This window comes from Trachypithecus francoisi, unplaced genomic scaffold, assembly GCF_009764315.1.
Source record: "Trachypithecus francoisi isolate TF-2019V2 unplaced genomic scaffold, Tfra_2.0 Lachesis_group2, whole genome shotgun sequence".
Lineage (NCBI taxonomy): Eukaryota > Metazoa > Chordata > Mammalia > Primates > Cercopithecidae > Trachypithecus > Trachypithecus francoisi.
This window is the reverse complement of record NW_022681465.1, coordinates 139,470,111-139,497,601: the sequence shown is the minus strand read 5'-3', so window position 1 is coordinate 139,497,601 and position 27,491 is coordinate 139,470,111. Positions and strand designations below refer to the sequence as shown.

General features: G+C 43.2%; 1 protein-coding gene across 1 annotated transcript; it reads left to right on the top strand.

Moving 5' to 3' along the window:
• Positions 1 to 26,234, top strand: SLC36A3 (solute carrier family 36 member 3). Its single transcript, XM_033180653.1, has 10 exons — positions 1 to 573; positions 4,146 to 4,236; positions 6,388 to 6,476; positions 9,166 to 9,261; positions 14,249 to 14,333; positions 15,226 to 15,444; positions 17,970 to 18,068; positions 18,472 to 18,638; positions 21,619 to 21,788; positions 25,512 to 26,234. Exons 1-10 carry the CDS (start codon positions 446 to 448, stop codon positions 25,778 to 25,780), a joined length of 1,413 nt encoding a protein of 470 aa, XP_033036544.1. The 5' UTR covers positions 1 to 445; the 3' UTR covers positions 25,781 to 26,234.
• The last annotated feature ends 1,257 nt before the right edge of the window (positions 26,235 to 27,491 follow it).

The window sequence follows — 27,491 nt, the reverse complement described above, 5'->3', positions numbered from 1 at the left end:
GCTCTGGTTTCTTCCTTGCCAAAGACAGACAAGCACTGAGACTGGCCCCACGTCCAGGCACCAGGACCTCCAATCCAATGGTGCCTTCTTCCTCCCAGTCACACTTTTCACTTTGCCCTACAGCAGCAAGGGCTAAACTAGGAGAGGCCAAAAGCCCAGGCAAGTTCTGGTTGGGCAAGCAATTGCGAGGGGAACTGAGGACCACCCTGACTGAGATGGGTCTTTCATAAGTCCCCCAAGAGCCAGGTGAGGCATCATCATCACCTCTCCTGCCACCACCGCCTCCCTGATTCATGCACGTCAGGCTTCAGCCAGCAGCACACATCCTTGGGGTTAGGAGCCAGCATCTCAGGTCGGCAGCCATGGTTTCTCTGGAGACAGACCCATCAGAGGCTCATTCAGAGCCTTAACCCTGAGCCTCCGCCACCTACCCACCGTGTTGAAGATGTCATTGCTTGGAAGGGACTACAACAGTGAGCTGAACTCCTTGGACAATAGATCTCAGTCCCCCTCGGAGAGCAGCAGTAGCATTACTTCAGAGAATGTCCATCCTGCTGGGGAAGCTGGACTATCGTAAGTGGCTGCACCGCCCTTCCAGGCCTGAGGTCAAACACTGCTGTTTTTGCAGCTCTGGACTTTGTCTTCCTTCGTCTGTCTCCTTAACACGCTTATTCCATTAACAGGAGATGCATGGATAAAAGATGAATCAGAATCTAAGGAGGTCAATCACTGTGGCTCTGGCTACTAGCCCTGTTTCCCAGTTTTTATGAAGAACCCAGCTAGAGCAGCCACGTTCAACATGAGCAGCTAGTCTCCAGGAATAGTTTCCTATCTCAGGCTGCCTGCCCTCTCCTTCCTCTCTTTCTTCCACGGTCTCTGGCTTGGCTGCCTTCTTCTCCTCACACATCTGCCATTCATCTCTCTCCCTCTTCTCCCCAACCCCCCATGCCATTCATCCAGAAAACAAAAGGTGCTAACTCCAGGTCTCTACCTTTACTGCCCCAAACTCAGTATGGAACTCTTCTCTCTGTTTTTTAAATTTAATTTAATTTAATTTAATTTTAAGCTTCAGGATACATGTACAGGACATGCAGGTTTGTTACATAGGTAAATGTGTGCCATGGTGGTTTGCTGCACCTATCAATCCATCACCTAGGTATTAAGCCCCACATGCATTAGCTATTTATCCTGATGCTCTCCCTTCCCCCGGCCCCCATCCCCAGCCAGCCCCAGTGTGTGTTGTTCCCCTCCCTGTGTCCATGTGTTCTCATTGTTCAGCTCCCACTTACAAGTGAGAACATGGCAGTGTTTGGTTTTCTGTTCCTTTGTTAGTTTGCGGAGTATACTGGCTTCCAGCTCCATCCGTGTCCCTGCAAAGGACATGATCTCAACAGAACTCTTCTTCGAGAATCATAGGGGCTCGAAGTGAGTTTTTGTTGTTTTCTGTTCTTGGGTGGGATGGCAGAACTGATTGAGCCAGATTACGGGTCTGGGTGGTTTCAGATGATCCATCAGAGTTCAAGGTCTGCAAAATAACTCAAGAACTGATGTTAGGTTTTACAATAGTGATGCCATCCCCAGGAGCAATTTGGGGAGGTTCAGACTCTTGGAGCCAGAGGCTGTATGACCCCTAAACTGTACTTTCCAGTCTTATAGCTAATTTGTTAGTCCTGCAAAGGCAGAATGGCCCCCAGGCAAGAAGGGGGTCTTTTTGGGAAAGGGTTGTTATCAAGAATCAAATCATGAAGTGAATTCCTTCCCAAAGTTAGTTCAGCCTATGTCCAGGAATAAACAAGGACTTCTTAAAGGTTAGAAGCAAGATGGAGTTGGTTAAGTCTGATCTCTTTCGCTGTCATAATTTCCTCAGCTATAATTTTGCAAAGACAGTTTCAATAATACTGAAAACTTGGAAACGTTAAGAGAAAAGTTAACACATGGAACAAACATAGAGTAGAATATGATACAGTCATTACAAGTGATGGAGGAAATCTACTGGACATGAAAATATGTAGCACATTTATTCATACAGAAAATTAGTTGAGGATCCAGCATGTGTAGTGGTTCTCCTCATGTAAAATTCTGTGCATTTAGCGCAAATAAAGATGCCCAGAGGAATGCTAATTATAGTGTGCGGTCATTTTCAATTGGTGGGATTTTGGAATTTCCTTTCATAATAGCAATTGTGTAGTTTTCAAGAAAAAATATAAACCCAATTTTTTAAGTCCCAGGGGAGCTCACAACATCTATTTATGCTTCAAGGTCCAGATGAGTAATGCTGTCAGCTAAGGCACAGTGGTTCCTCCAAAACCTTGTCTCACCTTTCCCACAAGATCTGATTCAAGTAGGGGCAAGACATTGGTGCTACCATGAGAAAGAAGTGAGAGGCAAAGGGAAAAAGAGCATAGGGTGGAAAATTGGACCACATCTTTTGGAGAAATTACTACTAAAGAATTGACAAATTACAGTTATCAAGAAATAAAAATTATCTCTCGAAAGTAAAGGGACAATGGGTGCCCCCCCACCAATCCTTAGGTGAATAGACTGCCCTAACAGAAGTTAGGTCAATAGACTTCACTCAATAGATTGAAGTCACAGAAGTCCCCAACAGTCCAGCTGTCCTCTCAATCCAACCCTCTCTCAGGTCAGCATTGAAGTGCAAAAACCTGGTACAGCTTTTTGCAAGCCCCTTGCCATGACTCCCTAATGGATAAAGCAAAGAGACATGAGCACTGTCTGTGCTGGACTCACTTGGGCAGTTGGTTTTGGCTGTCCTGGCCACCTGCAGACAATTTAAGTGTGGCACAAAGGCATCTCTGTCTTAGCCTGAGACTTCGTCTGTATCTCCCAATGGCATCTTCAAGGTACCCTTTTGTTCCGGATGGAGGGGGCACTTCTACTTGCTTAAGCCAGCCCATGCTTGAGTTTTTCCTATCATCTCAATTCTTCTTCTTCTTGAAGGAGGCCCTTTCTAACAAGTGAGCACCATGAAGGCCAAACCAAAGGTGGCAGTGATGATGAGGATGATGATGATGATGATGATGATGAGACAATGATATGATGATGATGCTCATATCTGTGAAGCACTTCAAGATTCCAGGATTCATCATGTTGTCACCTCTTTTGAGTCTTACAGCTTCCCTGAGACATAGGAAAGACCAGAATTGTTCTTCCTTTTTTGGCAGTGAAACAGGATCTAAGTAGCTAAGGGCTTCCCAAAGTAGTAACCAAACACAGTAGGTTAGCGGCAGAGCTAGACCTCAGAACTAAGTGCTCCTACCTCTGGGTTCAATGCTTGTGCATGTGCTTTTTATTTAAGTTCCTTTTTGATTCTGTTCTCATGATCCTGCTCCCACTCTTCCTACCCAATCCACATCAGGATTGGAGCTGCCTGGGCAGGAGCTGCCAGCACAGGTGTGAAGAATATTTAGAACCCTAGGCCCTAGCACCCTGCTGGGACCATCATAAGTACTCTATATGCACAGTAACAATTGTTATTAAATTATTAAATTGTGCATAATGTGAATATATTATATAGCAATTCATAGATATATATACACACACACTATATATATATATATATAGAGAGAGAGAGAGAGAGAGAGACAGAGAGAGAGTGCACAAGCAGTTCATATTCACAATGAATACTGGTTTGACAAATAGATGAAGGAATAACTAAAACCAGTAAATATTCCATATATGGTAGATATTTGTTTCTAGTGAGTTAATAAATAACCTGATGCCTCACTGTAGATTGAAGCAACTATTACTAATTTTTTCCATTGACTATCTAACTGATAGATACGTATTAGATTGCGATAAATGTTATTTGAGAGAATAACTCATGAAAGAAATCACTGGATGAATTAATGAACCAACCAGTACTAGAGTGTTATCCAGAATAGTAGCAATTTTTATTTCCTTTAGAGCCTAGTGTGTATTAAATATTCATTGAGCCACTTGAACTAGCACCATCCACAGATCAGATGTTCCAGGACAGTTGTCTCCAAGTCCACCTCTTGGTTTTGGAAGAGGTTTTGTCCCTCTTCCTATCAGGCGCTCTGGAGATGCCAGAAGGAGGCTGAGCTTCTGGCCATGCTTCCCTTCCACTAACAGTACCCTCTGTCTCCCTACTCTCCCCACCACAGCACGATGCAGACTTTGATCCACTTGTTGAAATGCAACATTGGCACAGGGCTCCTGGGGCTTCCCCTGGCCATGAAGAATGCCGGCTTATTGGTAAGAGGCATCTGTGGGATGGGAACTAGGTTTGCTCATTTGCAGAAGGGTGTGATAGGTACTGAAGGCCTTCAAACTGTTATCAATGGGCAATTTGGGGGTATCCTCTGCAACAGAAAATGTGCCTGTTGGCATCAATCCCCTGGAGCCAACCTGGGTCCAACCTGAGCATCCCTGGAGGGGGCACACCATTACTCTTAAAGACTCACCATGCTCATCTGACTCTACTTTGCCACAATTCTCCCAACAGTCCTCCCCACTCCCTAGGATCACATGCAGCTCATTTCATCATTTACATTAACAGCCCAATCCCTGCAGGCATTTGAGTGTGTGACTCTTGTTCCAAACTACATGATGGCGCATGAGAAAGTATCTTGGACACAAGGATAGATGCCTCCAACAATCCCACCGATCCACTTTCCCCATGCCAGCCTACCTCTGTCTCTTTTCCTGTGCTGTTCCTGCCCCCTCGTTTCTGTCTTTTTAAATTGCCTGCTCTCTAAAACTACTCTTTCCTACAATCATTAATGCCATCCTCCCTTTGTGTTTTTCTACCATTTATATCTACCTTACCTGGGATTCTTAAAGCACGTATGAAGATAAGACATTTATTTATTTGTTGGTTGGTTTATTTAGACAGAGTCTTGCTCTGTCACCCAGGCTGGAGTGCAATGGCACGATCTTGGCTCACTGCAACCTCCGTCTCCCAGGTTCAAGTTATTCTTCTGCCTCAGCCTCCCGAGTAGCTGGGATTACAGGTGTGGGCCACCACGCCCAGCTAATTTTTATATTATTTGTAGAGACAGGTTTTCATCATGTTGGCCAGGCAGGTCTCAAACTCCTGACCTCAGGTGACCTACCCATCTCGGCCTCGCAAGGTGCTGGGATGACAGGTGAGAGCCACCTCATCCAGCCGACATGTTTATTTTTAATAGGCCCAACTTCCTCATTTAACTGAAAGCTCTGTGGGCAAAAACTGTCTAATTTCCCTTTGCACCTCCCCACAGTAGCCTCTGTAGGGACTGGCACACAGCAAGTTTCCATTAACATCTATTGAATGGAATTGATACCAAATATATAATTTCCATTTCGTTGCAGTGAATCTTTTCTTATCTCCAGGCCTGGTAAGTGGCTCCCATGTCTAAAGAAGGCGAGACCCTTGCTTCCTCTGTCATGACTTCTGATCTTCAGTGGTTCCAACCCAGAGATGGGACTCTCCTCTTTGGAATCCTCTGGGTTCTAAAGCTTCTGCAAAAACACATGGTCTTCAGCCAAACTATCTTTGCCAGGGTGGTATTTGCTTTTTAAGACAATGCTTTCATTCTTTGATGTTTGCTTCTTCAGAGTCATTAGATGATTTCTTTACCTTTCATCTCCCACCAGAACCTCTGGCCATGATTCATCCGAGAAATATTTATTGAGTACCTACCTACCCTGTGCATTTGTAGCCCCTGGGAATATAGAAGCAAACAAGATATGAGAGTCTCTGCTGCATGAAGCCTGCATTCCAGTGGAGTCGAGTGGTGCTCTTGATCCCTCATTTGTGTCTTTGTGATAGGTCACATCTATAAAGACACAAGTGTTCAGAACAGAGGATGTGAGAGGGTCCCTCTTTATGCCCTTCTGATAACATCTGGAAGATATGATTAGTAATCAGCTCCACTTTTTAAAAGGAATTGGACAGATTAGACACACTACAGATAATAAATAATTATCTGCCCTGGAATGTCAATAGAGCACCTGTTGATAAACTCTGTACTAGAGGAAGAGAACTGAGTCATAAGACACCTTGGTCCTCAATTATCTTGGAGGAAGGGAGGGCCAGGGTGTATCATATGAAATAAATTTACCACGAGGGACTCTAAACTGGTAGAACTCAAGGAAAATGAGAAAATGCATGGGCTATGTGGGAAGGTAATGAGCTGTCTGTCACTGGAAGTATCCTAGCAGAAGCTGGGCAGCCACTCTACAGGGATGCTAAGAAGAGCATTCAAACTCTAGCATCTGGGAGCATGAGGACAGTCAGGCTGGGTCTGTCACCCCAAAGACAGTTTTATTATGCAAGACGCCCCAGCACCCAGACTGTGAGAGGGCCAGGGAATGGGAGTGCTCATTTCTGGCTCACTTCCCCCTCTCTCCTCTCCCCTGCAGGTCGGTCCTGTCAGCCTTCTGGCCATCGGGGTCCTCACCGTGCACTGCATGGTCATCCTGTTGAACTGTGCTCAACACCTCAGTCAGAGGTCAGAGGCCTGCTTCTCTCCCATTCCAGCACTGGGGCCCCTCTGAGGGTGTGTTACACTTCTTTTGACCACTGACCCAATTAATTCGGCCACTGCTCCAGGTCACCTTGCTACCACTCTGGATTCTATGAAGGCAAGGAGAGCGTGACAAAGAGTCCCAATTAGAGACTCTAGGCACAGATCCAATGCTGCTGCTAACAAGCTGGATGACTATCAAATTCCTGCATCCCTCTGAGCCCAAATCTCCTTACCTGAAAGCATTGAAAGTGATAAAAGATGCAAAAGCACTATATAAATTGCTCTATTTATTTGAGACATGGACTTTCTTCTCTTCCTTTTAGACTTCCCACCCCCAACCTTCTCCCACTCCAATACCCACACCTTGTCAGGATAATTTGTTTCACGCAATCTCCTTTCAGAACAAGTTAGTAAAAGTAAAAAGCAAACTTACTAAAAAGAAGCATTCACAATGATTTCAGTCATTATCAAAGCATACATATAATAATCAATGTTTACGTGTTTGAAACTTTAATGCAAAAACAATTCAGACAGAAAAGACAAATGCAGTAAAAACAAAGAATGCAGAGATCCACAGCGCTCAGCTACTCCCAAGGCATGCAAAACCAAATAGGTCCTCGTAAATGTGAAGAAAGGCCTCAAAAGTCAAAGTAGGGACAGTAAATAAAACTCTCCATAAAGCCTAATTATCATAACCCACGGAGGTGTACCTGGAGTACATATCAGCCACACCTAACTCTCAGAGCACTTTCCTGCTCACAAAACGCTTTTGAGAGCATTTACTCATTCTGCAGTTAAATGTACTGTGCAATTACACTGTGGTTACCATGCCAAGAGCCTTGCAAGCCTTGTTTACTCCTCACAGTAAGCCTCTATGGTAGGCACTATTTTTATTCCCATTTTACAGATGAGTAAACTGAGGTTTAAACGCCTTGCCCAGGGTCATATGGCTGGGAAGTGGCAGAGCCGGTATTCAAAGACCTACTGTGACTCCACTGTTAATCATTTTGCAAATCTTCTCTTCCCTCAAGCCTTCTGGGATCATTAGATCACCAGATAAGCTTCTGACATCAGGCCATTTCTGAAAGCCTTTCTCTGATTTTTTTTTTCTCTGATGACTTGTCTTTTATTTTTTCTAATATAGAGGTTGCAGAGTGATGGCCTAAGAGTTGGCTATGGCCTTGAGTTTTGTTTTGGGGAATCTCCACAGTTTTATTCTTTAGTCAACCTTTAAACCCTGGAGATTTCGGCCAGGCACAGTGGCTCACACCTGTAATCCCAGCACTTTGGGAGGCCGAGGCAGGCAGACCACCTGAGGGCGGGAGTTTGAGACCAGCCTGACCAACATGGAGAAACCCCATCTCTACTAAAAATACAAAATTAGCCAGGCATGGTGGCACATGCCTGTAATCCCAGCTACTTGGAAGGCTGAAGCAGTAGAATCACTTGAACCTGGGAGGTGGAGGTTTTGGTGAGCTGAGATCGCACCATTGCACTCCAGCCTGGACAACAAGAGTGAAACTCCATTTCAAAAAAAAAACCTGGAGATTTCACATTCACAAAACAAAAAAAAACTCTGCCTTCTTAATCAGTTAGACAGCCGACTACCTCTGAGCCTTCATTTTTTAGATGTGCTTCTAGAGGCAAGTCCTGAGCAATCCCTTTTACAATGGGACATGTATTCTGGTTTGCCACAGTCTCCACTGCTCCCTACTGTCTCATACACAGCCCTGTCACCCACCAAATCACCAATACCTGTCTGATCCCATAGCTTTTGAATTTACAACCCTCAGATTCATATCCTTGCCAGTTCTATGCAAGGTGACCTCATTTGTATTGAAAATGCCTATCACAGTGAGCAGTAATAAAAATGCCATGTTCCAGCACATCTCCATATCCATCTCTCACTGTCTCCTCCCCCAAAATCCAGACTGCATGTGAAGAAAACTGAGGCCCAGAGATCTCAAGAAACTGGCTCTACATGTCTGGCTACCTGAGGGTCATGTTGGGATTTAAACTCTGGCTTCTGAAGAAGGCTGGAGCCCTTCCTCTCTTCCACCTGTTCCCCTCAGTCCTGCAGTTTATGTCGTGCTTCCAGGATCTGGGCAACCTGCTGTTTCCAATTGCTCCAGCCAAAGCTGTTTCTGCAGCAGGGCTTTCTCCACCCCTAAAAGGTTGAAGAAGAGGGACATGGGAAGAGGAATAGGCTGCAACTTAGGCGTCACATCCTCCAAGGGTGCTGGGCAGGATCCCGAGTATCACCTTTGTGAGGGGTCTGGCCCAGGCCAGGATCTCAAATGTTCTGACACCCTCAGCAATGGGAAGGAGGGAATCACTGGCCTGGACACACCCACACCACCTCTTCCCTCCCTTCTCCTCTCCCCCTCCATATCCCCTTTCCTGCTTTGCAGACCCATGTCAGTGCACAGCTACCGTTTATTCAAGAAGACTAAATCCAATGACAGTCAAACATTTGTATTTAAAGGGATAACTGCAAAAAAAAAGAAAAAAAAGGCGAAATCCTGAAAGCTGTTAAAGTACATCACTGTGAAAAAATCGATAGAACGCTTCATGCTCACACACAAATACAGAAAAATCACTCACTTTGGGAGAAAACTGTACCTTTAACAAAAATGTTTTAAATTATGCATTGTTTGTTCTTTCCCCCTAGACTGCAAAAGACTTTTGTGAACTATGAAGAGGCCACGATGTACAGCCTTGAAACCTGCCCAAACACCTGGCTGAGGGCCCATGCAGTGTGGGGAAGGTAGGAGTCACAGATGTCCTAGTAGTAATAGCAGTCATCATCATCACCACTTTTCTTTATTTCTACTTATACAGGTTTTAAATGAATATGCTGTTATTGTAAACAATCAAACAATATAGAGAATCACCCCGATAACCCCATTCCCCATCTCACTCTGTACCCATAAGGTAATCGTTGAAATCTAGTTAGTAAATATTCCTTTAGACTTTTTTCTCTACATGAACATCATTATATGTGTGTGAATGGAAGTACATAATTTACTTTCTATTTTCTTATACATTACTTAGGATAATTTTTGAAAATTTGATTTCTCATCTAACAATATATCCCTATTTTTTCACGTTGGAACATATAAATGGACCTTATTTTTTGGTGGGGGGGTTGGGGACAGAGTTTTGCTCTTGTTGCCCAGGCTGGAGTACAGTAGTGCGACCTCGGCTCACGGCAACCTCCGTCTCCTGGGTTCAAGCAATTCTCCTTCCTCAGCCTCCTGCGTAGCTGGGATTACAGGCGCCTGCCACCACATCCAGCTAATTTTTGTATTTTTAGTAGAGACAGGGTTTTCACCATTTTGGCCATGCTGGTCTCAAACTCCTGACCTCAGATGATCCGCCTGTCTCAGCCTCCCAAAGTGCTAGGATTACAGGTGTGAACCACTGCACCCAGCCAACCTCATTATTTTTTAAGGCTCACAATGTTCCCTAGTGTGGACGTATAGCTGTTTCATTTGCTTATTCCCCTAAGGTGAACATTCAGGTTGTTCCCTGCCTTGATAAAAGTTAACAGTGTACAAAATGGTTTTCTATGTCTTAGCTACTCTGTTCATCTCAATAGCCTTGCGAGGTAGGCAGCGTGGGTTTTTATTGTCCTGGAAATATGAGACTTATAAAGATAAAATAACACATCCAAAGACATGGACGCTGATATGGGTGGAGCAGAGATTTGACCAAGAACCTAACATTGGAACCTTCCCCAGCAAAGTCCCTCAGGAGGTAGTGAGTCATGTTGTGGCTGCTAAGATTCCTTTGCAGCTCCTCTCTTGAGATTCTCAGTAGGTCATTGATCTCCTGATCAGGAGCCACTCTAATGATTAGATGACATCATGATTAGGTGAGGTCATGAGAAAGAGTTGGAAACATTTTTAAAATATTTGAAGTAATAATTTCTCATCTTTAATTTACTAAGAGATACGTGAGAAGCTTGATTAAAAAGTGCCCATTCTTTGGCCGGGTGTGGTGGCTCACACCTCTAATCCCAGCACTTTGGGAGGCCGAGGCGGGCGGATCACCTGAAGTCAGGAATTTGAGACCAGCCTGACCAACATGGCGAAACCCCATCTCTACTAAAAATTGGAAAATTAGCCAGGCATGGTGGTGGGTGCCTGTAATCCTAGCTACTCAGGAGGCTGAGGGAGCAGAATCGCTTGAACTCAGGAGGCAGAGTTTGCAGTGAGCTGAGACCGCACCATTGCACTCCAGCCTGGGTAACAGAGCGAGACTACATCTCAAAACAAACAAACAAACAAAAAACTGCCCATTCCATGGAGGTAATGGTCATAAATGGATGCTCAAGCTGTTAGGGGAATGGTCACTGGGAAACTTTATAAAGGGAGAATGCACTGATGCCACCTGACCCCATGTACTCATCTTAGCATCTCATATTTATATACGTGACAGCTAGATGTGGTGTGTCTCATAATAGCACACAGTAGGGAGTACAGAGTAGTACCACCTCTGAGATATTTCAAAAATAAATTTGAAACCTCCATTTAATCAAAGTCATTAGATCTAATATCCATTTATAGGAAGCACAGGGGAGAGAGGAACAAAATAAATAACATCATGAGGAAGTCACCAGCCAAACAGAAAAAATAGGATATACTACAGGACAAATGATCTGGTATCTTCAGCAGCAAACAAAAAAGTAAAAGTTGCGAGGAAAAAATAAGCAGGGCAAGGGGAATATAGCAATTTTAAAAACTTAAGAGACTTAACAAAATACAACGTGTAGACTTGTTTGGAAACTAACTGTAAGATAGATACTTTTGAGACAACTGGAGAAATCTGAATATGGACTGATTATTAGATGATATAAAGAAATTATTGGCTGAGCACAATGGCTCACGCCTGTAATCCCAACACTTTGAGAGGTCAAGGTGGGAGGATCTCTTGAGACTAGGAGTCAAGACAGCCCAGGAGGTTGAGGCTGCAGTGAGCCATGATTGTACCACTACACTCTAGCCTGGGAAACAGAGTGAGATTCTGTCTCAAGAAAAAAAAAAAAAAGAAATTATTGTTAATTTTGTAAGAGATGATGATGGTATAATGATTATACTTTTTAAAGTTATTATCTATTAGAGCTGCATACTGAATTATTTACAGGTGCAATAATTTGGGGTCTCTGGTTTGCTACAAATACCCCGACGAATTAAGTAGGTGTGTGATGGGGCTGAAGAGATAGAGAACAAGTGGCAAAAAGTTCACTGTTGAAGCTGGGATGAGCACATGCGAATTCATTAAATTACTCTCGTTAAATTCTTGTTATATTCATTAAATTATTCATTGCTCCTGTATATGTTTGAAAATCTTCATAAGATAGACAGAAAAAGATATTATTCTGAAGTCACATGTGACACTGCCAAGATTCTGACACAATCGGCTGGTATGAGAACCAGGAGTCCGTATTTTTAACATATGCCTCAACCAACAAGTTGGTTGATACTACAAACCAATTTTGAAAAGCCCTTATCTAAACATTATAATCTAAGTAAAGGAAAATATTTTTGTTCTTTTAAAAAAAACGCATCTCCAAATTTGGAATACTTCAAGAACCCAAAAGAATAATGACAATAACAGAGTATAAGATATTAAATTTAGAAATAATTAATGTGAATCTGTTGTGATGCCAAAAAAAAGAGAAAAGAATATATCTCTCTGAAAAAAACAGTTAATAAATTTAGAAGAAATGATAAATAGAATCAGAAAACCACCACCTTGCAACTACCAATGACATAATTGATTCAAGCAAGGAACATCAGTGAATGATAAAACCATTGATTTGAGGAACAGGATAATCACACCATCTCAAAGTTTTACCCCACAGATTACAAAGGGAAAATGTACATTTCCAGTGGAAGATCTGGCAGTCACCAACAAAGCAGAACAACAGGATACCCTGTGCCTCCCAATATGATGAAATAGAGATACAAAACTATCACCTCTGTAGTATTCTTGCTAAAAGTGCTCACCTGAATTTAATCATGAGGAAGCAACATACAAGCCCGCACTGTGGGGCATTCTATAAGACAACTGGCCTATACTCTCCAAACAAAGCCAATGTGATGAAAACACAAAAAGGTGAATGTCTATGGGACTGTTCTACATGGAAAAAAAAAGGACTAGAGACATAGCCAAATGTAATATGCAAACCTTCATTAGATCCTGAATTAAAAAATAAAACAGCTACAAAAGATACTCTAGAGAGAATTGGGGTAATACTAAGTCATTTTTATATAAGAGACTTGAGCATCTGCAGATTTTGAATTTGTTGGGGCTGCTGGATACCAGTGAATGACTGTATAACTGTATTTAAAATAGAAACTGCACATATGAAGACATTGAAGTTGATTTTCTGACTATTACAGTCTTAAGAGAGATACGTTGAAGTATTTAGGGTTTAAGTGTTAGAATACCTGCAATTGACATTTTTCTTTTCTTTTCTTTTCTCTCTTTTTTTTTTTTTTTTTTTTTTTTTTTTTTTTGAGATGGAGTTTGGCTCTGTCACCCAGGCTGGAGTGCAGTGGCAAGATCTCAGCTCACTGCAACCTCCACCTTCAGGGTTCAAGCAATTCTCCTGCCCAAGCCTCCCGAGTAGCTGAGATTTACAGGTGCCTGCCACCACACCCAGCTAATTTTTGTATTTTTGGTAGAGACGGGGTTTCACCATGTTGGTCAGGTTGGTCTCGAACTCCTGGCCTCAATGATCCACCTGCCTTGGCCTCCCAAAGTGACCTGCAATTGACTTTCAAATGATTCTGAAAAAAATTGCGTGTGTGTGTGTGTGTGTGTGTGTATGCGCGCGCGCGCGTGGGGGGTGTGTGTGTGTGTAGAGATTAATGAATACATATATACATATATATATGTAATGCAATTTGGGGCCAAAAATTAACAACTGCTATAATTTAGTTAAAGGGTACATAGAGGCCGGGCGCGGTGGCTCAAGCCTGTAATCCCAGCACTTTGGGAGGCCGAGACGGGCGGATCACGAGGTCAGGAGATCGAGACCATCCTGGCTAACACGGTGAAACCCCGTCTCTACTAAAAATACAAAAACTAGCCGGGCGAGGTGGCGGGCGCCTGTAGTCCCAGCTACTCGGGAGGCTGATGCAGGAGAATGGCGTGAACCCGGAGGCGGAGCTTGCAGTGAGCTGAGATCCGGCCACTGCACTCCAGCCTGGGCGACAGAGCAAGACTCCGTCTCAAAAAAAAAAAAAAAAAAAAAGGGTACATAGATGTTAATTATACTTTTTTTTTTTTTTTTTTGAGACGGAGTCTGGCTCTGCTGCCCAGGCTGGACTGCAGTGGCCGGATCTCAGCTCACTGCAAGCTCTGCCTCCTGGGTTTACACCATTCTCCTGCCTCAGCCTCCTGAGTAGCTGGGACTACAGGCGCCCGCCACCTCACCCGGCTAGTTTTTTGTATTTTTTAGTAGAGACGGGGTTTCACCGGGTTAGCCAGGATGGTCTCGATCTCCTGACCTCGTGATCCGCCCGCATCGGCCTCCCAAAGTGCTGGGATTACAGGTTTGAGCCACCACGCCCGGCCAATTATACTATTCTTTCAACATTTTGGCTTAAAAATTTTTCAAAATAAAAAAAGTAGGGAAAATTTTTAAAATAATAAAAATAATTGTTTCAAATAATAAACTATTAAGAAATAATTGTAGTGTTTGTTTCCTCCCTCTATTGGCCTCTTCCTTTCCTTCCCAGGTACACTGTCAGCTTCTTATTAATCATCACCCAGCTGGGCTTCTGCAGTGTTTATTTTATGTTTATGGCAGACAATTTACAACAGGTAAAGAGGCCTCTTCTGGGTGGAGTGGGAGAAAAGCAGACCTCCTGCTGCTGAGGCTACATTAGCAAACGTATTGTGTTAGGGTCATGGGAGGAGACAGCTTCATTTTTACTCCTAGATCAGACCGCACTTGGGAGCTCTCAGTCCTGGGAATCACGTTTTGAAAGGATAGAAGAGCGAAAGAGAGAAACATGCAATCATGTCCAATCAGAAATCAATGATAATTGTTAGCCTGAAAAACACTGGTGACATTTACTTTGAGTATCTCAAGGTTGTCATGTAGAAGATGTCTAAATATACAAGGCCAACAAGCTGCCACCTTCCCCTCATTGCATTCCTATCAGACATTACAAATCAACCACAGCCTTCTTTCTTGGCTTTGCGGATTAGAGGGAGCATCCTTGTTTTTGTGCACCCAAACAGCCAGAAAGAACTGTGACAAGTATTGTAGATGGGATATTCAAGTAGATAGATACTGACCAATATTTAGAGCTTCCCAGCTTTTAGGGCTATCTAAATTTGAAGATGATATTCTTGTGTAATGAATTCCCTTTCTCTGGATGTATGAAAGAAGCCCATTTTGTAGAGAAGAAAAGGTTTGGGTGGATAACAACCTCAAAGCCTTGAGATTTTATGATTCTAAGAGTTTCTGGTTGTCAAAATCATGGGCACAACAGTTAGGGTTGCCCAATTTGGCAAATAATAATATATGACAGCCAGTTACAATGGAATTTCAGATAAGTAGTGATTTTTTTTTACTATGAGCATGTCTTATGCAATATTTGGGACATATTTATACTAAGTTATGTTAATTACCTGGAATTGACTTGTAATTGGTGTCCCATGTTTTATGTAGCAACCACACTGCCTGTCATTGTGTGCTTTATGTCAGATGGTGGAAGAAGCCCACGTGACCTCTAACATCTGCCAGCCCAGGAAGACTCTGGCGCTGACCCCCATCTTGGACATTCGTTTCTACATGCTGACTATCCTGCCCTTCCTGATCCTGTTGGTGTTTATCCAGAACCTCAAAGTGCTGTCCGTCTTCTCGACATTGGCCAGCATCACCACCGTGGGGAGCATGGCTCTGATCTTGGAGTATATCATGCAGGTCTGTGCCACAGGGAAGAAGGGATCAGGGTCCAGGCTCTCTGAAACACCTGGGGAGGAGGGTTTGTTATCATGAAGCTGAGGAAGCTGATCCTCTGCTCTGAGCAGCCCCTGCCAACATGACATCTAGGAACACTTCTGTCCCACAAGTTGTAAAAGCTAATTATTATCATCATCATTGTCATCAACATCCTCATCATCATCATCGTCGTCGCATTGGATAACAATGAGTCATGCAACAAATAATTACTGAATACCTTCTGCAATCCAGGCATTGTGCAAGGGGCCAGGGACTCAGTGGTAAGTAAAAATAAATAGGGTGCCTGCTCTCATGGAGGCTGCATTTACTTGGAGAGATAAACATCAATCAAATAACCAAAAAAAATTGTAAAAGTGGTAGGTGGACAAAGGAAATACAGATGATAAAGGAATTTGATTTACTTGGTGCCAAATTATTTACATACATTAACTTATTGAACCCTCACAATACTATTTTGGAAGTAAAGCCGGCGCTCTGCATCCATGATTTCCACATTCATGGATCTGAACAATCACAAATGCAAACTATTGGGAGAAAAAAACACTAAAAATATACAACAATAAAACATCATACAAATTAAGAAACAATTAGGTCTAACAACTATTGGCCAGGCACAGTGGCTCACACCTGTAATCCCAGCATTTTAGGAGGCTGAGGTGGGAGGATCACTTGAGTCCAGGAGTTCAAGACCAACTGGACAACATGGCAAAATCCCTTCTCTACAAAAAATTAAAAAATGAGTGAGGCAAGATGGCTTGCACTTGTAGTCCTAGCTACTTGGGAAGCTGAGGTGGATGGATCACCTGAGCCCATGAGGTCAAGGCTACAGTAAGCTATGATCACACCACTGCATTCCAGCCTGGGTGACAGAGCAAGACCGTGTCAAAAAAAAAAAAAAAAAAACAACATAGGTTATATGCAAATACTACACCATACACCATTTTATATCAGGGACTTGAGCATCTGCAGATTTTGGTATCCACGGGACGTCCTGGAACTAATGCCCCATGGAGACCAAGGAGCAACTATACTATCTTTAACCGCAGTTTACAGACAAGGAAGTTGATAAAGTAAATTTTTCATGAATTTCAGACTGCCTGCCATGTCCATGCTCCATTATCACAGACCATAAAATCCCACCATTATACTTTCATTTTCTTGAGTGAAAGTCTCTGGTGTTGTATTCACTTCCTATTGCTGCTGCGACAAATTACCACAAATCTAGTGGCTTGAAACAACACACATTTATTTTCCAGTGCTTGAGTCTCGCTGGATTGAAATGAAGGTGCAGCAGAGCGGTATTCCTTTCTGGAGGATCCAGGGAAGAATCTGTTCTCTTGTCTTCTCCAGCTTTGTAGAGGCTGCCTGTGTGCCTTGGTTTGGGTCCCCTTCCATCTTCAAAGCTAGCAGCCTCAAGCCAAGTCTTTCTCATGCTGCCTTCCCTCTGATCTTCCCCTTCTGACTCCCTCTTTCACTTTTAAGGATGCTTGTCCCACCCAAATAATCCAGGATCATCTCGTTTTAGGGTCAGTTGATTTGAAACCTTAATCCAACCTAAAAACTTAATTCTCCCTTGTTGTGTAACAAAACATACTCACAGGTTTTGGGGATTAGGATGTGTACATCTTTGGGGAACCATTATTCTACTCACCATAGAAATCTAACATGATTCCCTCTAGATTCATGAGAGCTGCTATACTAACTAGTGGGCTGCACAGCCCTGAAAGAAGTGTGAGAGAGACACGTTAGAGGACTGGGAAACAGGAGACCTCAATTCTTATCTGGGCTGTGCCACTAACTTGCAGAGTGGCCTTGGGCAATTCCCCTCTCCTCCATGTTCAGCTTTCTCCACATGTAGAGATGAGCGGGCTACCAGTAGCCAAAGGGTGGGACAACCCAAGTGTCCAAGTAAGTGACAAAAGGATGAACACAATTTGGTGTCTATACATACAGTGGAATATTATTCAGCCTTACAAAGTGAGGAGACACTGACACATACCACAATGTGGATAAACCTTAAGGACACTAAAGTTAAGTAAAATAAGCCAGGCACAGAAACAATAACTATTGTAGGATTCCAGTTACATGAGGTACCTAGAATAGCCCAATTCATAGAGACAGAGAGTAGAGTAGGGCTTGCCAGGAGGCTGGGTAGTGGGGCATTATTATTTGATAGATAAAGAGTTTCAGTTTGGGGTGATGAAAATGTTCTGGAGATGTATGGGGTGACAGATACATAACAATGTGAATGTTCTTCATGTTACTGAACTGTGCATTTAAAATAGTTAAAACGGTAAATGTTCTGTGTATTTTAGCACAATATAAATAAATAATCATATTTAAAAGATTAGAAGGCTGACTGAGGTCTAGGTATCTTCTGATTTTCTCTGTTGAGGTCAGGTGTGACCCAACTTTCCACCAGGCAAAGATTCAGGATGACTCTGGCATGGTAACAACACCAATGTGCTTCTCCCACTTTCTTTCAGGGGATTCCATATCCCAGCAACCTACCCTTGATGGCAAACTGGAAGACCTTCTTGCTGTTCTTTGGTACAGCCATCTTCACGTTTGAAGGCGTCGGTATGGTAAGATTGATGGGGTTCACATGAATGGTCCCTAGTGCTCTTTACAGTGGCCAACTGTAGTTCCAGATGTCTAAATAAATAGTAGTTATGGGAAGTGCAGACTCTGATCTTCTCCCGGTGAAAGGAAAGTCTGTACCCACATACAGGGTCCCTACTGCTCTAACACACCACGCTAAGCCTTGAAGACTGAGAATTTACTAATCAACCAAGACTAAGTAGGACATTCCTGCCAATAGCAAGCGTGAGAGAAAACGAAAGGAGTGTGGCCATGTGGAGAGGCCCCTTTCTGATTCTGGGCCCACCTGGGGAAGGACATCTGTGCTTGCATGGAAACCGTCTCCTTCACAATGGGCCACATCTCTTTCTACTTTTTCTTTCCCAACTTTTTTTTTTTTTCCTCCAGGTTCTGCCTCTCAAAAACCAGATGACGCATCCACAGCAGTTTTCTTTTGTTCTGTACTTGGGTATGTCCATTGTCATCATCCTCTATATCTTCCTGGGGACACTGGGCTACATGAAGTTTGGGTCAGACACCCAGGCTAGCATCACCCTCAACCTGCCCAATTGCTGGTATGTACTGCCCACCTCAGGTGAGATAGGGAGAGACATGGGATCTGTTCTGGTTGTCATAGCAGAGAGCACAGCGAATTATGCCCTGAGCCATGAAGCTGGTAACGCATCGCTGGAAGTGACATATGTCTCTTCTGCTCACACTGCATCAGTCAAAGCAAGCCACATGGCCGCACCTCACTCCAAAGGGGCAGGGAAGTGCAATTCTGCCATGTGCCTGGCAGTATTTGGTGGACAGCACATATAACTGCTGTGCCACCTGATGCAGTGACAGTGGGGATTAATTGGATGAATACACAGATAATGCTTAGAAAAGTGCTTAGCACATGGTAAGCATTCATGAGTGTTAGCTATTATCATTGTTATGCATCCCCACAGCCTTCATTTTTCCAAGGTGAGTAGGATTATGGTGCATTTATTTCCCACAAACCTGGAGCTGTAGAATGAGAAAAATGTAACCATCCCTACCCACCTTGCTGTGTTATGGTGATGACTAGATGAGACAATAAATGTGGAATTTCTTTGAAGTTGTGCCTTATTTTACGCAAGCCATCATCCTAATATGCTGTTCTTGTTCTAGGCAATTTGGGCTGCCACTAGCTACCTTGGACAGGGCACTTTCCTTCCTGGGACCTCAGCTAGAAAATGTGGGCATTGAACTCCATCAGGACTTCACACCTGCTGGTGTGAACCTCACTAGTCATCAGGTTCTCCAGGAAAGCCTTAAACAAATATACCTTCCCAATAAGAAAAAGACCAACAACCCAATGAGAAATGGGCAAAGGGCAGAACAGATATTTCACAGGCAAACAAACAAAAAAAAAAATGGCCAGATGGCCAGATAAAGAGATGCTCAGAAAGATAACAGAAGGCCAGGTGCAGTGGCTCACACCTGTAACCCCAGCACTTTGGGAAGCTGAGGCGGGTGAATCACCTGAGGTCAGGAGTTCGAGACCAGCCTGGCCAACATGGTGAAACCCCATCTCTACTAAAAATATCAAAATTAGCTGGGCATGGTGGCATGAGCCTGTAATCCCAGCTACTCAGGAGGCTGAGGCAGAAGAATTGCTTGAGCCTGTGAGGCGGAGGTTACAGTGAGCTGAGATCGTGCCATTGCACTCCAGCCTGGGTGACAAAAGTGAGAATCCATCTAAAAAAAAAAAAAAGGAAAGATGAAAGAAAGAAAGAAAGAAAGAAAGAAAGAAAGAAAGAAGAAGGAAGGAAGGAAGGAGGAAGGAAGGAAGGAAGGAAGGAAGGAAGGAAGGAAGGAAGGAGGGAAGGAAGGAGGAAGGGAGGAAGGGAGGAAGGAAAGAAAATAGAAATGCAAGTTAAAAAAATAAATACAAGGGCAAAGATGCATGCATCAACACAGTTTAGACAAGGACGTGGGAAAGCAGGTCTTTTAATACACTAGGACAGCAAATGGGCAATATGTCAACAGCTATCAAAATTTAAAATCACGTAGGCTTTTACCCAGCATTTTGACTTCTAAGCTTGTATATTATATATGCATTAATATATGTACAAGGATAGTCTGTGCAGCATAGTTTACTTGGGAAAAGTCTAAGCACAATCTAAATATCAATTAAATGGTGACTGATTTTTAAAACTATTGCATATCCATGCAATTGGCATACCAGCCAGCTATTAAATAGAAGAGCCAGATCTGTGTGTACTGGCAGGGAACAATCTTCAAGACATACTAGATGAGACAGCCAGGAGTGGTGGCTCACACCTATAATCCTGGCACTTTGGGAGGCTGAGGAGGGTGGATCACCTGAGGTTGGGAGTTCGCAATCAGCCAGACCAACATGGAGAAACCCTGTCTCTACTAAAAATATAAAATTAGCTGGGCGTGGTGGTACGCACCTGTAGTCCCAGCTGCTCAGGAGGCTGAGGCAGGAGGATTGCTTGAATCCAGGAGGCGGAGACTGTGGTGAGCTGAGATCACACCATTGCATTGCTTCTCGGCCTTTTGGCTAAGATCAAGTGAGATCGTTCCATTGCACTCCAGCCTGGGCAATAACAACGAAACTCTGTCTCAAAAAAAAAAAGAAAAAGAAAAGAAATATTGGGTAACTAAAAGAAGAGTCTACATGTGTATATGCATATGTGTGTGCATGTCTGTGTGCATGGATGTGCATGTATGTTCCTACATTCTGTATGAGCATGTGTAAACACCAATCATTTCTAGAAGGGCCACAAGAAAACTCTGAGTGGTTGCCTATGGAAAGGGAAACTAGAAGATAGGAATCAAGGGTGGGAGGAATGCTTTTCACTGTGTGACTCTTGTACCATGAATTTTACGCTATGCATATATTGTCTTTTTTGTTTGTTTGTTTGTTGGAAACAAACTCTGTCACCCAGGCTGGAGCGAGTGCAGTGGTGCAATTTCAGCTCACTGCAACCTCTGCCTCCTGGGTTCAAGCAATTCTCCTGTCTCAGTCTCCTGAGTAGCTGGGACTACAGGTGCATGCCACCACACCCAGCTAATTTTTGTATTTTTAGTAGAGAGGAGATTTCATCATATTGATCAGCCTGATCTTGAACTCCTGACCTCAGGTGATTCACCTGCCTCGGCCTCTCAGAGTGCTGGGATTACAGGCGTGAGCCCCACGCCCAGCTATTGTCTTTTAAAAAATTAAAAAAGAAGAGGCATCGATTCCTGAGCTGCAAGCCCACTGACTCAGAGTCTTCAGCAGTATGCACGTTTAATAAGCTTCCCGGATGGTCCTGGTGTCCAGTCTGGCCTGAGTCATCCAACATTAGTCAGCTCTATAACTCAGTGACAAATACAGATTGAGTAACCCTTATCCAAAATGTTTGGGACCAGAAGTGTTTTGGATATGGAAGCATTTCAGATTTTGGATTTTTGGATTAGGGATACTCAACCCATACCACCTTCTGAGCAGTAAGTGAGTCCTCAATGGCCCTTCCGGGGAGCCGCATCACATTTCACATCCTATTCATGTGTCTGCAGGTTGTACCAGTCGGTCAAGCTGATGTACTCTATCGGCATCTTCTTCACCTATGCCCTCCAGTTCCACATCCCAGCTGAGATCATCATCCCGTTTGCCGTCTCCCAAGTGTCAGAGAGCTGGGCATTGTTTGTAGACCTGTCTGTCCGCTCAGCCTTGGTCTGTCTAACCTGTGAGTAGCATAAAAGGGCACTCTTTACCCAAAGCTATGACAGAGAGCCTCACTGGCGCCCACCCCACCATCACTGGATCTACCACTTGCCTTCTTTGTGACCTAGGGCAAGATATTTCACCTCCCTGGACCTCAATTTTTCCACCTGAAAAAATAAATGGGCTTAACACAATTACCACACAGTAAATGTTACAGTCATCTCTACTGACTGCACATAGAAAATAGATGCTGGCTGGTTTGCAGAAGTATCATTCATTCAATCCTATATGTCAGGCACTGTACTGACATTATCTAATACTGATGATAGCGTAACAATATATTACCATTAGGGGGAACTATGGCCCAGATAAATTAAGTAACATGCCCAAGTCATTCACACTAAGTGACAAAGCTGGGATATGAACACAGATTGTGCAGCACCAACGCATCTGTTTTTCATGGTGCCATATTTCTTCTTATCATAAATGATGAACAAGTCCCATATCATAAAGTGAGGTTTAACTGAAGGGAAAAATCCCAATGGGACTGATTTTTCAGAGCCTTGGAGATTATTTGTTTATTTATTTGAGACAGAGTCTTGCTCTATTGCCCAGGCTGGAGTGCAGTGGTGTTATCTCGGCTCACTGCAACCTCTGCCTCCAGGGTTCAAGCGATTCTCCTGCCTCAGCCTCCTGAGTAGCTGGGATTACAGGCACCTGCCAACATGCACGGCTAATTTTTGTATTTTTAGTAGAGATGGGGTTTCATCATGTTTGCCAGGCTGGTCTCGAAATCCTAACCTCGAGTGATCTGCCTACCTCAGCCTCCCAAAGTGCTAGGATTACAGATGTGAACCACCGCACCCGGCCAGAGATCATTTTTGGGGTGTACTCTTCTCTCCTCCCTCCCTTCCTTTCTTCATGTTCCTTTCCATTCATTCATTCACTCATTCATGAGCACTGTTGTAGCGTTTGGGAATCTCATGAAAAGGGCTGGGGAATTCTTTCTTTGGAACATGTCTGGACAGAGGATCACAAACCATGACCCATGAGGAATGAGCAAAACAACAAGGGATGTTTTGCCTGGAGAAGCAGAGGCTCAGGAAATTTCCATATTTCTCCTTAAACACCTGTGGGATTGTTGTAAAACTGAAGGAAGAAATTTAGTCTTCGAGGCTTCAGGAGTCCGAATTTAAAGTCGTTGAAGGAATCAAGTCTCAGTACGGGGTCAGGAGAAACTATGCAATGCTTGGAGCTGTCTAGTAGAACATACTATCAGATAACAAGCTTTAAATGACTGGCGTTTTATGCACAGAAACAGCAAAAACCTACTTGGTTTGAGGTGTTAGAGTTCACAGTCTGTGCCAAGACATCAAGAAGCTGTAAATAATATTGTTTGCAATCATTCCTACTGGGAAGGCTGTACATTGACAAGAAAGTCTGAGGAGCCTCTGAGTATCAGGGAATGCATGACTAGAGACAACTGACCTTATAATGACATGCCCTGCTTTTGATATATGCTGAATGTCCCATTCTTCCTCCATTATTCATCCATCAATTCTATTATTCTTTATTCATTCAACAATCATCTGTTGAGCACCTACTACATGCGTGGCATTGTGCTAGACACAAGGGATACAATGATGAATAATGAAGAAGATGTAGCTTCTGCCTTCATAGGACCTACAATTGAGTGGCAAGTATGTGCAAGGAAATAATTACAGCGCATTGCAATGATTGTTAAGATGGGACATGATGATGCACCATATGATGGTTAAGATCATAAGTAGAAGACATTCTCTACATGTAAGAGGGTCCTATAACTAAGCCTGGTTGGGTCAGGGAGTCCTCTCCAGTGGAGTGACACTTCAGTGAAGACCTAAATGATAAGGAGGAAATAGATGGAGGAGTGAAGAATGTACCACGGGAAGGGAACAGACTGTGCACAGACCTGAGGCAAGTATTGCCTATGGCCACTTTGGAGAAGTGGAGAGTGCTGAGAGATGAGGTCAGAGCTTTGTCAGGGCCAAGTCCTAAGGGTCATTGTGCTGAGGAGTTTGGGCCATGGGGAGCCATGGAAAGGCACTGAGCAGAGGATTGACATGACCAGAATGGAGTGTAAGACCTTCCTCCAGTCCACCTTGCATTATAGCTTTTCTTGCATATATCTTCTCTACCACCTGGTAGTGAGGTTTCCTGGAAGACTGATGCTGAGTTTTCTCTGTAAGCAGCTAATTAAACATCGGATGAAGGAAAGCTGTGGACAGGGACTTTCCATCGGAAGGGTAATGCACTCCTAGCCGTGAAAGTCTATGAGTCTCTCTCATGCTCAGATTGGATGTGTCAGAGCAATTTCAGAAAGACGTGATTTTTTTAAAGATCCAGCAAGCTTGTATGGATGCTTTCCAGAACAGGCTTTCTCTATTTTGTTCACAGGAAAATCATATGATTGGAATATTTAATGTAATGGATATCCCAAGTACACTGATTTGATCTTTACTAATTATATAAATACATTGAATTATCATACATACCCCAAAACTATGTACATATGTTATACATCAATGTAATAATTGTTTTAAAATAATAAATTTGCATAAAATTAAACCATATAAATTATGTATTTACTCATTCAAACATTATTGAAATTGGACTCCCCTGGAAAATCTGTGATACTATATGTTCACCATGTGTATAAGAGATGGAAATTTAGGAGTGTGAAGAGAAGAGAAGGATGGGGGTTGGATAGGTTAATGCTGTCTTCACGTTTTATGGCCTGCTTCATTACTAAGATCCTATGAAGAACAGAAAAATAAGTGGTTGAGGTTGGGCGCGGTGGCTCACGCCTGTAATCTCAGCACTTTGGGAGGCCGAGGTGGGTGGATCACGAGGTCAGGAGATGGAGACCATCCTGGCTATCGCGGTAAAACTCTGTCTCTACTAAAAATACAAAAAAATTAACTGGGCGCCGTGGAGGGCGCTGGTAGTCCCAGCTACTCCAGAGGCTGAGGCAGGAGAATGACTTGAGCCCAGGAGTTGGAGCTTGCAGTGAGCCGAGATCGCACCACTGCACTTCAGCCTGGGCGTCAGAGTGAGACCCCGTTTCAAAAAAAAAAAAAAGAGAGAGAGAAAAATAAGTGGTTGATATTCCGACAGCAGCAGAAGCATCTCTCATTTTTTTTATCCATCCTTGCTTCTAGACAAAAGCTGTATTACATAGATACTACAAACGTTGGTTCTGAGCCTGGGCAAGAGTCAAGCACTTATTGAGCACCTACTGTGTACCAAGTTATTTCTTATACATGAGAGACAGCATAGTAGAGTGAAAAGGACCTTAGATCGGGCATCCCAGTGGATTCTCATCTCAGCTCTGTGTGACCTTGAACAAGTCCTGTTCCTTCTAGAGCTCCAGATTTCCCCATCTCTACATTGACGAGGTTATAACAGATAAGTGGTAGAGGAGCCCTTCCAATAAAGATTATAGGTTAAAAAAAAAAAAACCCAATAGATAAAATAGAAAAGGAGAGCATCTGTATTAGTAGTTAAGACAGGGGTGGGAGTTGTCTGACCTTCCAAACCCTGCAGTTTTGCCTGACCTTCCAAAACCTTCCAAACCTCCCTCTCACCTCTCCAAAGTGGTCTCTTTGGTATCTGTGAAATTCTAGGACTCCAAAGCAATGGCTTGTTTCTGAGCTCCCTTTTTGCAGGCACATTCAGTGATTCTAAATTTCTCCTTTCGTTGCAGGTGTCTCAGCCATCCTCATCCCCCGCCTTGACCTGGTCATCTCCTTGCTGGGCTCCGTGAGCAGCAGCGCCCTGGCCCTCATCATCCCAGCCCTCCTGGAGATCGTCATCTTTTACTCTGAGGACATGAGCTGTGTCACCCTTGCCAAGGACATCATGATTAGCATCCTGGGCCTTTTAGGGTGTATATTTGGGACATACCAAGCCCTCTATGAGTTGACCCAACCCATCAACCATTCCATGGCCAACTCCACAGGTGTCTATGCATAATTATCTGTTTTTATTCTAATAGTTCTCCCTTCCTCCCATCCCCAATTTGACTTCCATGTGGATGTTATATACCTTCATCAAATCCCAACATCTCGATATTAATTAGTGGTTTCTTTATCTTTCCAAGAGAAACGCAGATGAGAAAAGTTAGCACTGATGTCTCTCAGGTTACACCTTTTTTGTTTTATATTTTTTGGATGGCCTTTTGTACCTCTGAACCAAAATTAGATTCAACTACTCACATTATCAGCCTCATTTTATGGAAAAGGGATGCCAGTTACCCCCAAGAGCCCTTGAAACAGAGACCAAGCATAAATACAAAAGTAATTGTTTTCTCCACACTGCGGTAGCTGCCCTTAAACCATCAGATTTAGAAAAGTGTGACCGGGCGCGGTGGCTCACGCCTGTAATCCCAACACTTTGGGAGGCTGACTTCGGTGGATCACAAGGTCAGGAGATCGAGACCATCCTTGCCAACATGGTGAAACCCCGTCTCTACTAAAAATACAAAAGTTGGTTGGGCGTGGTGGCAGGCGCCTGTAATCCCAACTACTCAGGAGGCTGTGGGAGGAGAATCGTTTGAACCAGGAAATCAGAGGTTTCCATGAGCCGAGATCGCACCACTGTACTCCAGTCTGGTGACAGAGCGAGACTCTGTCTCAAAAAAAAAAAGTGCATGTTGGGCGAGGGGAATTTTCTATTTAGATATTCTAAGTAGAAGAGTCACAGAGAGAACAAAAACAGAACTCAGCAGTAATTTTGTCCAACCACTGTCTCCACTATGGATTTCCTACTGGCCCTCAGGCAAGTTCCTCCCCATCTCTCAGTCTATGAAGTGAAGGGCTGGACTAATGGATTATTAAGGACTCTGTCAACTCTGATATTCTGAAAGTGAATAAAAGAAATTAACTTATCCACCAACCACAAAAACTGGCCATGCTTGTGTTGGTGAGCAGGTGGAGTAACTGAAATTCCACACCCTGCTATGTGGATAGAAAGTACTACAATCAGTTTGATAAACATCTTGTAGTCTCTTTAAAATGTAAACATATACCTACCACATGATCCAACTATTCCACTCCAGAAAAAAGAAATATATATCCATAAAAAGACTGGTACAAAAATATTCATGGTAACTTTACTTGAAAAAGCAAAGAAGTTGGAAATTCTCTAAATGTCTATAAACAGGAGAATGGATAAACAAATTGTGATGTATCCATACAATGGAATATTCCTCAGCAAGGAACAGAAACAAACTGTTGAAATACACAATAAAATGTATGAGTCTTTAAGTATGCTGAATGACAAAAGCCAGACCAAAAAAAAGAATACAAACTGGATGATTCTATTCATATAAAAGCCTGGAAAATGAAAACTAATCTGTAGCAACAGGGAGCAGCTCAGTGGTCGGTGGAAGATGAGATAGGTGGGAGGGAGGTATTACAAAGGGGTATGAGGAAATTTTTGGAAGGGACAGATAACATGTTCACTGTCTCGATTGTGAAGATGGTTTCACAGGAGGGTACATGTGTCAAAACTTATCAGTTGGATACTTCAAATATGTGGCGTTTATTATACGTCAATTATACCTCAATAAAGCTGTTAAAAATAGAATATGAAACATGATTCCATTTTTTTAAATCAGTTACATGCATACAGTCAAATAATTTTGAATACTAAGCACATTGTCATAGGAATTTTCACCAAGTGG